At 37.1% G+C, this 17,805-nt stretch overlaps 1 protein-coding gene across 3 annotated transcripts in view; it reads left to right on the top strand.

Moving 5' to 3' along the window:
- Positions 1-333: 333 nt before the first annotated feature.
- NRDC (nardilysin convertase) overlaps positions 334-17,805 on the top strand; it is a gene marked incomplete at its 5' end in the record, with an annotated part of 93,254 nt that continues 75,782 nt past the window's right edge. For all 3 annotated transcript variants that reach the window (XM_079696749.1, XM_079696748.1, XM_079696747.1), the window contains one exon: positions 334-677. In XM_079696749.1, coding sequence (XP_079552875.1) covers positions 334-677 — 344 coding nt within the window. The remainder of the gene's footprint in view (positions 678-17,805) is intronic.

Raw genomic sequence — 17,805 nt, 5'->3', positions numbered from 1 at the left:
GTGCTCCGAGAATTCGGCCCGGGCTCGTTGGTTCTTTTTATTCCTTGTTTCCATTGGTTGATTACGTGCGCGTGACTGCTCTCTTGCCTTATTATTGGCTAGAATCAATTGCGTCATCGACGGCCCGGAGGGCGTGGGGATGAGGGAAGTTGGCGTGAGGGAGACCGGATGGGGGCAGGGCTTCAGGCCTGTTTCCCCCAACCCCCGACTGCGGCAGCACCACTACCGGCCGCCACCGCCTCTGGCGCGCTGAGGAGGAGGAGCAGCTGGAGCAGTAGGAGGAGGAGGTGGGTCTTGGCGAGCGGGATGCCCCTTGCTCCGGCTTGGTGGTGAATGCTGAGGAAAGTCACGGTTGCTGCAGTCTGTGCCACCAGGAGGAAGTTGTGGTGTGAGGCCGGGCGGGAGCTCGCGGCGCTGTGGAGAATAGAAGCGCGGGGTTGGTGCGAAGACTCGGCGGCTGCCAGACCCTTTCCTATTCTGACCATGCCTGGAAGGAACAAGGCGAAGTCCACCTGCAGCTGCCCTGACCTGCAGCCCAATGGACAGGATTTGGGCGAGAGCGGCCGGGTTGCTCGTCTGGGAGCCGATGAATCTGAGGAGGAGGGACGGAGGGGGCCTGTCAGTAATGTCGGAGACCCTGAGATCGTCAAGTCTCCCAGCGATCCCAAGCAATACCGGTGAGGGAGGAGGCTCGGACCGGGGAGGAGAGCAGGGGGCGGCCTCTCTGTTCCCGCTGTGGTCCCTTCTCGTCTCCTAACCTTCCGAAGGAGCAACCAGGGGTACACTTCCCACCCCAGTAGCTTCCTTGGATGGAAGTGGCAAGGGCAGTTAGGGACATCTGTGTGGTGTCAGCTCGCCGAGGGGCAGATCTTGGGTCCCACCAGGAATCAGGATGTCAGAACGGGAAGGGTTGTTCGAGTAGTTATGACATTCGCTAAAGCAAGAGTGAAGGTTTTCCTGAGGATGGCAGGCTGGATGGTCAGGGAGCCTTTCTTGGTATTCTGTTATGAGGAAAGGTTGAAGGGGCTGGGGATTTTAATTTTGGAGAGGATATTAAGGGGCATATCATCACTATCCACAAATACTTGAGGTGCCTGGAGTTGAAAGAGGGGTAAAACTAATGGGTGGAAGTTACTAGAGGATCGTGTGGTTTCAGTAAAAGAATTTAGGCATCAGAGTTGGCCTGTGATGAAGTGACTTATTTCCATGGGTTGTTTCTCATTGCTATAATGGTTGGGTGAACTCTTCCAAGAATATATTAGAGAGGACTTGAATCTCAACTGAGGCATAGAAGACTTGTAAGGTTTCTTCTAATCCTGAAATTCTCAACTTTTGGTTTATGCCATAATCCTCTAAACATCTCTAATAACTGGTGGCTCAATCCCCACCTAAATATTTTCTTCACAGGTAACTTATGCCGTAGAACGTCATGACTGTAATGTATTTGAAGGAGAGAGCATATTGTCTAACTTCATTTTAAAGGTTGAGGAAATTGAGATCCAGAGAGTCTGCTTCTTGTTCAGAATTATACAGCTGAATAATAACAGAGCTGGTTTGAACCCTGTCCATCTGACACCAAATGCCCTGCACAATTTACTGATTTTTATAAAGTTCTTACTGAGTTGAAAGCTGAAGGATTCTAGGTTAAATTTGTTGTATGCCCCTACATTGTTAGAGCAGGAAAGAACCTTAGCCTTAATCTTTTTCACTCCCCACCACCCGCAAAAGACAGGTGACCGAAACTAAGGTCTAGAACGAAGTGTTTTAGCCCTAAATTGAAGACAGGCCTAAATTCTTTCACTCCACATCTAGAGATTAACAGTACACAACTCTTTGTACTATTCTTCCCAGGCTGAAGATCTTTATGGATGGGCTAAGTCTTCTCTCTTTCTCATCAAAGATGTGGTTATATTAGTAATAATGTAAATGAGCAAGTTGAAACCTTGATAAAAGTTATTTAGTTTTTGCTGTCCAGATTAAATAACAGCTTCAGTTTTCTTTCTGCCTATATAAAGTTATGTAATAATAGGTAATGTTTATAGAATGTACACTATGTGTCAGATACTGTTCTAACTGCCTTTGATGTATTGTTTCATTTAATGACCTCATTTTTGGCATATTCATTTGAAAAATACTTACCAAGTCTTACTGTGTGCTAAGCGCTGAGCTATCTTAAATCTTTTCTGAAACTCAGTTGAATATAACTTAATAAATGATATTTTATTCTGGGTACTGGCCATACAAAGATGATTAAGACAGTCCCTGCCTTCAGGGAGCTTCCAATGTAGTGGAGGGACACAGACACATAAAAAAGGTATAATTAGAGCACTAAAGTTTTATAGAAACTATAATAGAAGTATGTGCTGGGTATAGCAAGGAATAAAGTAAGGAGTGGTATAAACTCTACCTGGGGAGAAAGTTAGAAAAGACTTCAAAGAGGAGATAATGCTTAAAAAGTATTGTCTGAGTAATTGTTGCATTTCTACATTTTTGTGATCTTTTGCCAAATCATTGTCCTTAGTGTCTCAGTTTTCTTATTTTAAAGTGAAGGGTGTTGATTAAGAATAGCAGTGTTTTCCAATAACTTCCTCTCCTTTCAAAAGAGCAGGTCCACTTTTATCTGTTTCATATACCAACGTTTTCAATTAGACTCTTAAAGGAAAGATTTTGTTACTTTAAAATAAAGGTGGAAAACCTCGATATTAGATGAATTTTAAAGATTTAACCATCCTAAAGTTAAGTCCTCTGAATTTTGTAACCGGAAATAGACATGAGGCATCTGCAGCCCAGAGAGCTGAATTACCCTTCTAGGACCTGCTCAGATGTTATCTCTGTGAAGCCTTTCCAGGCAGAACTAATCCCTCCTTTCACTGTATTTCAGTAGGACTTTATACATGGTCCATTACAGTACACATCCATTGTATTATAATTATTTATCTTTTGAATGTGTGAATAAGTACCAGAGGTAGACCTGATTAAAGGAATATTTTGTTGAAAATAACACCACAAAATACTTGTTTACCAGTCTGCATTTATTAAAATAGCCTGTGGAATTTTACTTCTCTATATGTAATTTGTTTTAAGTTTTTGGAAATGTTAATCATACCTCCAGGACATCCATTCTGCTTCTTTTAGTGATCTGTATAAATGCTTGGTAAGTGTTGATTTCCTTCTCTTCTGAAGGATTAGGGACTTTTTTTCCTGTAAAGTAGGCATTGAGGTCAACTTAAGTGGTCCTCTAAGAAGTTGTATGGGAAGGAGTGGGAAACAGAAGGGAAGCCTTTAGCAGTGAAGGTTTGAGATAGATAGTGTAGAGAATGGGTGAAGTATATTTGAGAAATACTAAGAGAGAAGTTATGAGTTCTTGAGCATGAAAATGATGTAAATAAAGCAGTGTTTTAAGATTAATCTGAAGATAGTAGCTTAGACCCACAAGATGTGGCAAGACTGTTTTAAGGGGTAATTATATTGGATTGGCCAAAAAGTTCTTTCAGTTTTTAAGTAAAAATAAAAGACATATTTTTCATTTTCACCAAGAACTTTATTGAGCAATGTATTCACCGTTTTGTTCCACTACCTTCTGCCATTTTTCATGCAAATTCGTAATTCCATCTTCCCAAAACTTTTTATCTTTTTGAGCAAAGAACTGTTCCAGTTGCGTTTTACAGTCTTCCAGGGAATTGAAATTTTTTCCATTAAGACAATTATGTAAAGACCGAAATAAATGGAAATCCGAATGTGCAATGTCTTGTGAATCAGAACTTCCCAGCCAAGCTGTAACAGTTTTTGCCTGGTCATCAAAGAAACATGTGGTCTTGCATTATCCTGATGGAAGATCATAAGTTTTCTGTTGACTAATTCTGGACACTTTTCATCAAGTGCTGCTTTCAGTTGGTCTAATTGGGAGCAGTACTTGTTGGAATTAATTGTTTGGTTTTCCGGAAGGAGCTCATAATAGAGGACTACCTTCCAATCCCACCATATACACAACATCACCTTTGGATGAAGACCGGCCTTTGGTGTGGTTGGTGGTGGTTCATTTCCCTTGCCCCATTCTGTTCCTTTCCACATTATTGTACGGCATCCACTTTTTATCACCTATCACAATTTGTTTTAAAAACGGAACGTTTTCGTTAGGTTTAAATAGTGAATTGCATGCAGAAATGTGGTCAAGGTTTCAAAGCGATTAACATAACCAAGCTGCTGCAAATGATTTTCACCGCTTGATGTGGATATTTTGAGTATGTTGACTTCTCCCAGGTTGTATAACATTGATTGTTCTCAATGTCTCAATTTGATCGCTATCACCCTGAACTGGTCTACCCGACCGTGGAGCATCGTCCAGCAAGAAATCTCCAGCATGAAACTTCTCAAACCACTTTTGACACATTTGATTAGTCACAGCACCTTCTCCATACACTGCAGAAATCTTTTTTTGCGTTTCAGTTGCACTTTTACCTTTCTTGAAATAATAAAGCATAATATGCCGAAAATGTTGCTTTTTTTCTTCCATCTTCAGTATTAAAATGGCTACACAAAAATTCAACAATTTTGACGTTTTTTTTTAAAATGCACACTGATACGACAGCTGTAACAAAACACTCTAATGAAATTGTTTTGAATGAGGTTAAACACAACTAAGCGCTACTAGAGCCATCTTACAGAAACGAATGTTTTGGCCAACCCAATAATTGTGTATTGAATGGTGTGCGTTGATGTATATGTTACTATTCTTTCTCTAATTGATGTGTTCCCCTCTTCACTTTTGTTTTCTTTCCTCCTAATAACTTAATTTAACAAATGTTTGCTAGGCTAAAAACCTATGAATCTGGAGTTCAAGTCTGTTTTGCTCACTCACAGCATGTCATAGTTCTCAAATAGTATTTGTAGAATGTCTAAATGCATGAGTGCCCATATGCTAGGCATTTTCATGGAACTCTTGGGGATATTCTGCTGGGAACTTTTTAGATCAAATTTATATCCTGGCCAGTTTTAAAAAATAATTACTTGATTTTTGAGAGAAAACAAGTATGAATAGGCAGGTTACAGAGAAAAAAATTTAAATTATACAAATAATATGAATGGTGATATTGTAGTATATTTAATTCATATAGAAGCTTGTGGTAGTTGGCACGTAATAAGCATTCAAATGTTAGCTGTTATTGTTTTAATATGTTCACAATTATTAAATGATATTTGCAGCACTGTAATAGCAAAAAGTTGGCAACAACTTTATTGTCCATTGGTTGGCTAAAGATTATTATTATACCATTCTACAATGAAAATAATATGTAACTATAAGAATAGATAGAGGGGCTTCCCTGGTAGCCCAGTGGTTAAGAATCTGCCTGCCAGTGTAGGGGACACGGGTTCGAACCCTGGTCTGGGAATATCCCACATGCCGTGGAGCAACTAAGCCCATGTGCCACAACTACTGAGCCTGCGCTCTAGAGCCCGTGAGGCACAACTACTGAGCCCATGTGCCACAACTACTGAAGCCCGCACACCTAGAGGCTGTGCTCTGCAGCAAGAGAAGCCACCTTAATGAGAGGCCTGCACACCGCAATGAAGACTAGCCCCCGTTCGCTGCAACTAAAAAGAAAGCCTGCGCGCAGCAACGAAGACCCAATGCAGCCAAAAATAAATAAATAAGTAAATAAATAAATAAATTTATTTAAAAAAAATAAAGTGTTTAAAATAGATAGATGGCTTTATATATCGATATGGAGAGGTGTCCCATTTACTACTGAATGAAAAAAGCCAGTTGCAAACCACAGTATATTGTATAATTCCATTTTTATAAAGAAAACCCAGAAAACAACACCTCCCATTATATGTTTACCTAAAATGTAATTTACAGTGTTTAGATATGTTGAGAAATGATTAGAAGTGATATTAAGTAAGCTTGTTTCTCTAGAGAAAAGGAGAGATTTGACTTGAGTTGTTTACTTTTTAGGAATTAAAAAAGATTGATCAATAAACAAAAGTATTCTTGTAGGAAATTTAGATAACAAAAATTTTAAATTCCCTATAATCATTCCACCTGGCATTAACCACTGGTAACGTTTATTCCTTTTTGCTATGCAGTTGTAATTTATAATTTTGAAATGGTATAATACCATCTTTAACAATGTTGTGAACATTTTCTTATTAAGTGTTTTTCAATATATTTTGTCCACTTAGAAGTCCATGGTGTAGATACACCATAATTTAATCATTAGCATTATAGGATGTTTAGATTATCAAATTTTTCTTTACCTTAGAAGCCTGTTTATTCTCAACTGAATCCTTTGGGTGTAGACCCAATCATAATGGGTTTGGTAGATATGTAGGGTAACCTCTGGTGATCTGGTCTGTTTCTAGGATATTCTTTACTTGGGAGAACTGGCAGATAAGAAGATGGTTTGTTCTGGGACTTCCACTCTGACATAGGTCTTATTTTCATACTGGTTCCTAGAATGAAGTCAGTCATTAAGCCTGTCCAAGTCATAGGAAACTGAGTATATTATAGTCCTTTTCTAGTGTGTGTGTGTGTGTGTGTGTGTGCGTGCGTGCGTGCGTGCGTGTGTATTATTTTTTCTTTTTTTTGTGGTGGAGATGGTGGGCTTAGTTACATGGACCAGAATTAAACTGTTTGCAGAAAGGTTGGAAGTAGATTGTAGTTTGGAAGGTTCACTTGGTCCTCTGAAGACGTGTACAGAGATTTTATATTTCTATTACCACCACCAACAATGATCTTTGTTTTCCTAATAATAACTGGTATTTGTTGAGTGCTTACTAGGTATTAAGTGCTATTCTATGGAGTTTACATAGATTATCTCATTTAATCTTTACAGTAATCCTATTAGATAGTGCTCTTATTACATGATAGCCTAAATGCTATTCTATGAAAATACATTACTGAGCAGGTACTGAGCACTAACTAGAATATAAATGAATTGTGTTCTCTCATTTGGTTCCTTCTAAGCAAAATTCTTAACCATGGCAGATAAGGTCTAAGTCCCTCCATTTTTTGATTCTTAACTTTCCAGCTTCACATTCTGTTATGCGGTTTTGTGCTACTTTTCTTGGCATATGCTGTACTCTGGTCAAACGTTACCTCCTCTGTGAACCCTTTACCTCTCTTCCTTCAATCTTCCCTTCCTATATGCGAGTTATTTACGCTCTTGTGTGCCCCTGTAGCAATTTTTTTCAAGCTATTTCATATTTTTGTAAGTACTGGTTTCTCTTTCCCCTCTATTATGCTGAAATTTTTGTAGAGAGGGATTTTGTTTCTTTGAATCTTTGTATGCCTTCTTTTCTGTTATTAATAAATCAACTGTCTATACACCTAACACCCATCTTTCCACTTGTGCAATAGATCCCATCCCCTCTTTATTGATCCCAGCCACCAATTATTTCACCAGTTGTTCCCCTTCCATCCTGCATCATCAATTTCCCCTTTTTAGTAGATCATTCCCATGAGCATACAAATATGCTGTAATTGTTCCTATCTTCTGGGGAAAAGCATTTCTTTGCTCAGATCCCCTTGCACCCATGCCCTTCCAGCTACTCAAATTTCTCTATTTCCTTGATAGCAAAGCTTGTTAGAAGAGTTGTCTGTATTCAAAATTTGCAGTTCATCTACTCCCATTATTTCTTGAACTCAGAGTGGGCTTTTGCCACTTTGCTTTACCAAAACAGCTATTTTCAAGATCACCAATAACTTTTACAATTGGTCAGTTCTCGAGTTCTTATCTTACTTGACCTTTCAGTATCTTATGACACAGTTGATCGTTCTTTCCTTCTGGAAATGCTTTTTTTCAGTTCTAGGTCAACACTGTTCTTAGTTCTCTTTCTGCCTCATTTGCAAAGTTTCTCCTTATCTCCTTTCTCCTTATCTTTAAATTTTGGAGCGCCTGGGGTCAGTTCTTGGACTTCTCTTCCCTGTCTGCTTTTGCTCCCTGTGTTGTGGCTTTAAATAGCACCCTGTATTGAATAACAATTATACTTAGGTTCCCCACCCCTATGCTCTTTCTTACTGTTTTACTTTTCTTCATAGCACTTATTTGCTATTTGATATACTATATATTTACTTGTTCATGAGAGCAAGGACTTTGTTTTGTTCATCCCTATATCTCTAGTGCCTAGAATGGTGCCTTTCTCATAGTCTTGCTTCCATCTCTGACCCCTTCATCCCTTCATCCTTTTCTCCTCTGGCCTGATGGATACATAAGGATATATTTTGCAGTCTTCCTTTTTAAAAATCATTTTATTTCTTGTTTTTATTTCAGATTAAAATATTTTTTTAAGGAATAAAACCATATAGATACACTTGAAGCTCTTTGGATATTGCCCCCTCCTATTGCATTCCCTACCCTCTTTTTCCAGTCTTAACCATTATCTGAATTTTATATATATATACCATTCCTATGTATATTTTTATACTTTTTTATTAAATTTGCATTTATCTATAAACAGTATACATTATTGCTTTCACATGTTTTAAGACATATAAATAGAAATTATATCACATTGGATGTCTCATAACCTTTTTTTTTTGGTTTAACATTGCTTTTGAGGTTTGTTCATGCTGATAAGTGTAATACAAGTGTAATACTAGTTATTTGTGTTATATGCTGTTTAATATCTTGTGTGAATATATCATTATTTATTTGTTTTCCTACCACTGGTCATTTAGATTATTCCCAATTTTCTGTTGTATTTTGTTTTCTGATTATGCCACAATTTATCTTTTCTCGATTGTTGTATATTTAGGTTATTTCCAGTGCTTCAGTGAACATTTTTTTTTTTTTTTTTTTTGCGGTACGCGGGCCTCTCACTGTTGTGGCCTCTCCCGTTGCGGAGCACAGGCTCCGGACGCGCAGGCTCAGTGGCCATGGCTCACGGGCCCAGCTACTCCGCAGCATGTGGGATCTTCCCGGACCGGGGCACAACCCCGTGTCCCCTGCATCGGCAGGCGGACTCTCAACCACTGCGCCACCAGGGAAGCCCTAGTGAACATTTTTATACATGACTCCTTGAGTACACATTTTAGACTTTATTTATATACCTATAAGTGAAATGACTAATTTTTAACCTTACTATAGATGTTGCCAAAGTACTCTTCTAATTAGTTGTACTATTTACATTTATTCCAGAGTTCCTGCTTCTATATATTATTACCAATTCCTGATATTGTTAGATTTTTAAAAAAATTATTGAGAACTTGATCTGTGGGAAATATTTTTCTCTTAAAAATTTTTTTATTTGCAATTTCCCTTATTACTAATAAAATCAAACATTATTTCATGTTTCCTGGCCATTTGGATTCTCCTTTTATGAACCGCCCATTTTTCTATTGGGTTGTTTTTTTTCCCCTCTTTTAAATTGACTTATAAGAATTCTTTACATATTTTAAATACTAATCCATTTTTGATTATATAAGTTGCAAATATATTCTCTAAGTCTATATAGCTTATCATTACCCTTTGTTTATAAAGCCTTAAAATTTAATCAGATTTATTCATCTTTGTATTTATGGTTTGTGCTTTTTCATCTTATTTCTTTCTAGAAGTTTTATAGTTTTGCTTTTTACACTTGCGTAAGGATCTAATTTTATTACTGTTCTTTAAAAATATACGCAGCCAGTTGTCCAAGCACACCTTTTGAAAAGTCTGTATCCCAGAGGTCACCAAATTTTTTCTGTAAAGGGCTAGATAATAAATATTTTAGACTTTGTCAATCAAGAGGCAAAATTAAGGATATTATGTAGGTACCTATATAACAAGAAAGAAAACAAATTTCTGCAAATTTAAAAGAAAAAAATTTTTTTTCTTGGCCATGCTGCGCAGCTTGCGGGATCTTAGTTCCCTGACCAGGGATTGAACTCAGGCCACCACAGTGAAAGTGTTGAGCCCTAACCACTGGACCACCAGGGAATTCCCTCTGCAAATTTTTAATAAAATTTTTATTAAGTTCAAAATACAATAGTAGTACTTTATTTAGTAATACAGGTCCACTAGTGAGAAGAGGTGGAATTCTTTTTGGGAGGGATAGCTTTTTGCTTTTGAGGGGGTTCAAAGTTAATGTTCCCTGTCTTTAAAGTTGATTGCAAATGTGTCATCTGTTAATACTGATTTGTAATGAGAGTTTACATATTTCATCTTTGAAAATGTGCTTTCACACAGACAGGTACTACCAAATACTGATATTAGTCTACGAGCATTTGATTTTATTTGAGCATATTCATTGCTTGGAAGGCATTTATAGAATTCTATTAGTTTCTTCTCTGATATTTTTGCCGTTTAGAATGCCATTACATTGTAGATTAATCATTTCTGATTGAAAATTAGGTGGAAGCTCCTCAATTGCACAGTTAAAAGGACTTCAAAATAAGGAAATTTCCTTTGTGATTGCACCACCATCTGAAAAACACTGCTGGAACCATAGTTTGCTTGGAAAACATATCTGCGGCAAATTTGTGTGGGAATGGAGATAGGGCTTCTTGTTTTAACTTCTGGCAGCACAGGAAAAGTATAAAGCCACTTGCCATTGCTTGTAGTTCAGATAACATTAGTTGTTTTTGAAACATAAGTTTTGCGTATAGGCACTGTTTGGTAATTTTGGGTTGAAATCATTAAGAAACATCAAGTCCACAGCAAAAGCTAACTTCCAAAGCCATCTGGTATTTGACAGTGGCTGAAGGCTGTTCTTCAAAAAAGTTTAAGTTTTTACTCTGAGCTCAAAACATTGCAATAAAAGGTTCCTATTGCTAAGCCATCAAACTGCTTACTCTAGAGTAAGGGAAATTAAAAATATTCAGTTTCTGGGAATTTCCAGGCAGTCCAGTGGTTAGGATTTGTGCTTTCACTGCCACGGGTCTGGGTTCGATCCCTGGTTGGGAACTAAGATTCTGAAAGCCGTGTGGAGCAGCCAAAAAGAAAAAAAATTCAGCTATTTCTTTTTTTTTTTTTTAAATAAATTTATTTATTTATTTTTGGCTGCGTTGGGTCTTCTTTGCTGCGTGTGGGCTTTCTCTGGTTGTGGCGAGTGGGGGTTACTCTTTGTTGAGGTGCACAGGCTTCTCATTGCGGTGGCTTCTCTTGTCGCAGAACACGGGCTCTCGGTGCGCGGGCTCAGTAGTTGCGGCACGCCGGCTCTAGAACACAGGCTCAGTAGTTGTGGCACACGGGCTTAATTGCCCCATGGCATGTGGGATCTTCCTGGACCAGGGCTCAGAACCCGTGTCCCTTGCACTGGCAGGCAGATTCTTAACCACTGTGCCACCATGGAAGTCCCTCAGCTTCTATTTCTGACAAAAATTAACAGAACTAATGATTATAAAGTCTACAAGAGCAAATGACTACTAAAGATAGGAATTTATTTATTTAAATTTTTTTTAAGATAGGAATTTATTAACAAAATCCACATTGAAAGTGTGACATTTGAATTCACCTTTCCCCTTTCCTTATTTGGGCATGATAGATATGTGCTGTTGTTCCAAAGAAACAGTTACAGTACATGTGACACTTGAAATGCTGTTCAGTTATAAATGCATTGCTGCAGTTTTTAGGTTGTCGAGCAGCAGTGAAAATGCTGCGTGTGCTCTCTCACAACTACTCCATTCTGCCATTGTGACTCAAAAGCAGCCATAGACAATAAGTAAATGAATGAGTGTGGCTGTGTTCCAATAAAACTTTGTTTATGGACACTGAAATTTGAATTTCAGATAATTTCATGTATCATGAAATATTAATCTTTTGTTGGATTTTTTTCCAACCACTTAAAAAAGTAAAAACCATTCTTAGTTTGAAGGCTGTAAGCCATAGTTTGGTAATTCCTGGTATATCTTTTTTCCTATATTGCCAACTCTGTCATATGTTAAGTTTTCACCTATGAACGAATCTTTTTTCAGGGATCTTTATTATGTTTTATTTTGTAAATTTCTTATTTCGTTATGTCATGGCCTAAAAATTCATATTTTATTTGCAGAGAGGGTTTGTCAAATAATTTTCATGTCTGTGGACTAAAACGTTTGATTTCTTGCTGTTTCCATTTATTTTACTTGATATAAATCTTTAATCTGGTTGATTTTGTTGCTAAAATTAGTAATTTATTAATTTTTCATTAATAGGTCTTTACTGAACATGAAATTTAGATGTAACATCCCACTTCCTGTTCTAAAATACATCCCAATTTTTTTGATAAACCAGTATCAGTATTTATAGCTCAAAATATTGTTCATACTGAAACATGTAGTCTACTATGATTACATCTTCTTTCTTGAGCAACTTTGTTGTCTCTAGTATTAAAAATTGCCTTATTTTTAAAGACAGCTTTATTTAGATATAATTCACATACCATACAATTCACCCATTTAAAGTGTGCAACTCATTAGCTTTTAGTATATTTACAGAGTTGTGCATTCATTACCACAATTTTAGAACATTTTCATTACCTCAGAAAGAAACCCCACACCCCTTACTTGTCAGCCTCCCCAGTGGTCCAACCTGTACAAGCCCTAGGCAAATGATAATCTATTTTCTGTCTCTCTAATCCACTGTCTGTCTCTCTAGATCTACTTTCTAGAAGTCTCTCTACTTTCTGTGTCTGTGTCTATTCTGGACATTTCATATAAGTGGAATCATAATATGTCATCTTTTGTGATTGAGTACTTTCACTTAATGTTTTCAAGGTTCATCCATATTGTAGCATGTATCATTACTTCATTTCTTTTATTGCTGACTAATCCATGGTATGAATATATTTTATTTATCCATTCAGTAGTTGATGGATACTTTTTGGCTATTATGAATAATGCTGCTATGAACATTTATATATAAGTTTTGCGTGGATGTATGTTTTCATTTATTTCAAGTATATAATAAATAGGAATAGAATGCTGGATCATATGGAAACCATTTAACCATTTGAGGATCTTTCAGACTTTTCCAAAGTGATTGTACCATTTTACTTTCCTTCCAGCAGCATGTGAGAGTTCCAATTTCTCTACCTCCTCACCAACATTTGCTACTATCTGTCTTTTTGATTATAGCCATCCTAGAGGGTATAAAGTGGTATCTCATTGTCATTTGCATTTCCCTGATGGCTGATGATGTTAAACATCTTCTCATGTGTTTACTAGTCATCTGTCATCTTCTTGTCTTATACTATGTGTATCTTCTTTGGACAAGTATCTGTTTAAATCTTTTGTCCAACTTTAATTTTTTAAATTGAGTAGTAATAATTCTTTATATATTCTAGATATAGGTCTTCTTAGATAAATGATTTGCAAAAATTTTCTCTTGATGGTATCCTTTGAAGCACAAAAGTTCTAAATTTTTATGATTATTGTTATTGTTGCTTGTGCATCGTATCTAAGATGCCTTATTACTATTATTTTTGTTTAGTACTCTTTGTGATCTAACATGAATTCTACCCTAGTTCTCTGCCAGAGCTTTAAAACTCCTCTAACTATGGTCAAACACATCAATAAATCCATCAATTCAACTGTTTTCTTGTATCTTCATTCCTCAATCAGTTTAGAATATAAATTCTTCAGTCCCAGGAAATTTTTCTTGAATTTTTCCCCTAATTTTCCCCCTCTGTTTTCTTTTGAAGCTACTATATAATATAGGAACACTGTTTCAATGAGAGGGACTTTACTATGGTAACACTGTTAGCCTCTTTCTCTACCTCTTCTTCCCCTTCACAGGAGTGACTTATTTGATTAGTGAGTGCAGTAGAATGACCTTGGGCATGCTCAGTCTAACCTTTTCATCTCTCTCTTCATTCCAGCCTGCAGCCAGCCAGTATTTTGGCATATTCTTAGTCAGTGCAGTAGACTGCACGACTAACTCTGCCTTTTGGGGGAAATATTTCAGTTCTCGTGGATAACTTCAATTCAGAGAGCGTTAGCAAGCCATTTCCAAAACACTCTTGAGCCGTGTTCTCCAACCTAGCTTTATATCAAGGATAAAGCTGACATTTTGCTCTCTATTTTTCTGTTCCCTCTCTTTTTCTCGTCTGATTCTGAAATCAAGTGGGGAAGAGATGTGCTTTTTTAAAATTTTGGTAAACTGCACATAACAGAATTTACCATTTTAACCATTTTTAAGTGTACTGTTCAGTGGCATTAAGTATATTCACATTGTTGTGCAAACATCACTATATCATCTCTAGAACTTTTTCATCTTAAAATGAAACTCTGCACCCATGAAATAATAACTCCCCATTTCCTCCTCCTTCCAGTTCCTGGCAGCTGCCATTCTACTATCTATTTGTGAATTTGACTATTCTAGGTACCTCATGTAAGTTGAATTATACCATGTTTGTCCTTCTGTATCTGCTTTATTTCATTTAGCATAATATCTTCAAAATTCATCCATGTTATGGCATGTGTTAGAATTTCCATCTTTTTTAAGGCTGAATAATATTCCCCTGTATGTATATATCACATTTTGTTTATTCATCTGTTGATAGACTTTTGAGGTGTTTCCTCCTTTTAGCTATTGTGAATAATGCTGCTGTGAACATTGGCTTACAAATACTCTTCTAGTCCCTGCTGTAAACTCACTTGGGTATATACCAGGAAGTGGACTTGTTCAATCATTTGAGTCCTCCTAATGTATTAGCGTTGCTGTGTAACAGTCCACCTCAAAATTTAAGTGGCGCAAAGCAACAATGATTTATTATATTTTTACAATTCTATGGGATGACCAGGCAATATTTTTTTTCCTCTTACCTGGGCTCACTTTTGTGGCTATATTCACTTTGTGGGTTGGTTGGAGCTAGAGGGTCTAAGATGGCTTCAATCACGTGTCTAAGGCCTTGGTGGGGACAGCTAGAAGGTAGGCCTTCTCTCTGCACATAATATATCCTCATTCATAGTTTAGCTTAATCTTCTTGACATGGCAGCTGAGTCCCCAGAGAGTGAAGGCAGAAGCTGCAGGGGATCTTGAGGCCTAGGCTCTAGGACTTCATGACAAATTATAGGGCAAAGTTTACAAAGCTAGCCCAGATTCAAGGGGTGGGGAGAAATAGACTCCAACTCTTGTTGGGAAGATTGACCAGGTCACTGTGGGGGCCATTATTAAAATGATCAATTACACCTAATAACCTAACAACTGATCCAAAGATGAGGAACCTTGAGAAATAGGGAAGGACTGCCATTAAGGAACAAAAAGCCCTTCTGGTGAGTCTTAAATGGGGTGGCTTGCTGTTATGTTTTAACAAGCAGAGAAGCATGTGGATTTTTTTGATCTTGGTTATTTGCAAGAACTATATTGTACCATGCAGTAAGTTTTTGTTTTTGTTTCTTTTTCTTCTTTTTTTTAAAAATTTTACCTTTGGCTGCTGTGCGTGGGCTTTCTCTAGTTGTGTCATGCGGGGGCTACTCTTCGTTGTGGTGCGCGGGCTTCTCATTGCGGTGGCTTCTCTTATTGTGGAGCATGGGTTCTAGGCGCACGGGCTTCAGTACTTGTGGCTCGTGGGCTCTAGAGCGCAGGCTCAGTAGTTGTGGCACACGGGCTTAGTTGCTCCGGGGCATGTGGGATCTTCCCGGACCAGGGATCAAACCCATGTCCCCTGCATTGGCAGGTGGATTCTTAACCACTGCACCACCAGGAAAGTCCCCATCTTTTTCTTCTTTTTTTAAACAAGTTGTATGGTTAGATTTAAACTAATGCAGCTTAGGTGAGAAGGCTTTAGCTGGCTCAGGCAGGCCATATCAGCTTTACTATGTGGACTGTTTTAACTTGAGAGTTGCAGCTGGCCTAGAATTATAGGCAAAACTGAACAGGGATTTAATTTTTAATGGTTTGGTGAGCATAACAATTAATGCTTTTATGGACTTCTTAAACCAGGTCTGCAGCTTTAAACTGCAAAGATGTCTAAAGTTTCAAATGTACTGTACAGTAGTTAATGACTAAGGCTCTAGCCTTAAATTGTTAGTTCCAGGTCTAGACAGAGAGTACTAAATCTTTTTAGGTTAAAAGACGGTACTTTGTAATTATGTAACTTGTCACTACCCGTCCCCTGCCCCCCACTATATGGTCTCAAGTATTTTTGGATTTAAATACATGAGCTCTTAACTGTGGTAATTTTAGTGACTGAAAGTGGCTTCACAAAAGGTTGGTTCTTTTAATTAAAGAACAAATAAAAATGAGTGGGTGGATACTTTATAATAAAGAAAATAATGCCACATTCTTGATTCTTGGGCTTGGTTTGAAAAATCTACTTCAGTCTTTTTTTTTTTTTTTGTCCATGCCATGCAGTCTGTGGGATCTTAGTTCCCCAACTTGGGCCTGGCAGTGAAAGCACCGAGTCTTAACCACTGAACTGCCAGGGAATTCCGTACTTCAGTCTTTATAGTCAGTACAGGAGCAGTGTGAGGATGAAACCAAATAAAGGTAGACAAGTTGAATAAGCTAGAGGGAGAGAGGTTTTCTTAGACATCTTAGAAGAGCCCTACCCCTCCAAAAATTTACACACACACACACACACACACACACACACGAATAATTGAGACCACATGGTTTGGGGGGAGGTAATGATGAGTTATATAATTACAAAGTTAGCCCCCCAAGTACCCTTTTTTGACCTATAATGATTTAGCATAGTCTAGGTCTAAAAATAGCAATTTAAGATAGAACCCGAGTCGCTAATGATTTTCTCTCTATATATGGAAATGAGGTCTTGAAGGCTATATAGTATACTGTGGTATGGCTATGAGATAATGTATTTGCATATTTTTCTATATATGGACATTTGGATGATTTCCAGTTTTTCTCTACCACAAATGTTGCTGCAGTGAACATTGTTGACATATGTGTGAACATTTCTATAAGATATATAGAAATGAAATCACTGGGTTGAAACATATGCAGACTTTACATTTTTAAGAAAATAGGTATCGCCATATTCTACAAAAATACTATACCCACTGAGATTCATAAGCAAGTGTGTGAGAATACCCTGTCGCCTTGTCAGTATTGGATAGCAATACAAATTTAGCTAATTTGCTGGATGAAAAATATTTTGTTCGTTTTCAGTTGATTATCTTTGATTTCTGGTAAGGTTCAGCATCATTTCATTTATTGGACATCTTGTATTCTTGAAATGTTTGTATATATTTTTAAACCTATTTTTATTAGTTTTTGTTTTTTGCTCTTATTGATTTGAAGGGACTCGTATATATTGTTATTCTTTTCTCTCAGTATGTACTTTTCTCTTTGATTTAGTTTATGATGTTTTGTTTTAGAAAAATTTTAAATTAGAATATAGTGAAATCTTTCCTCCCCCCCACCGCCCTTTATAGCTTCTGGATTTTGTATCTTGTTTAGCATAAATTTTCTTCATACCAATATTATAGCAATATTTTCTCATCAATACTTTTAAGACTTTTTTTTCTTTTAGCTCTGTAAGCTTTGTGAATTTATATGTGTTAGGTGTAGGGTAGAGATGGCTATTTTATCTCCCTAAATGAATTATCTATTGTTTCAACATCATTTATTGAATCATAATAAAGTGTTGCAACAATATTATAAACATTGCTCTGTTTCTAGAACCTGTTTTCTTAAATTGATCTGTAGGTGTTCCTGTTCCAGTATACTCTTTAATTTTAATTGCTTTAAAATATTTATTTTTATAATTGGTAAGGCAGTTCCCCCTCATGTTTTCCCTTTTCAAAATGTTCTTGGCATTTTTGGGTTTTTTTTTTTTTTGTCCATATGAATTTTAGAATCAGTATGCCAAGTTACAAACAGACACACACACACACAAACTTACTGGGATTTTAAAATTGGAATTGCCTTGAATTTATAG

Source organism: Hyperoodon ampullatus, assembly GCF_949752795.1.
Source record: "Hyperoodon ampullatus genome assembly, chromosome: 2".
Classification (NCBI taxonomy): Eukaryota; Metazoa; Chordata; class Mammalia; order Artiodactyla; family Ziphiidae; genus Hyperoodon; species Hyperoodon ampullatus.
The sequence above is the reverse complement of the archived record's forward strand: the minus strand, read 5'-3'. Positions and strand labels throughout refer to the sequence as shown.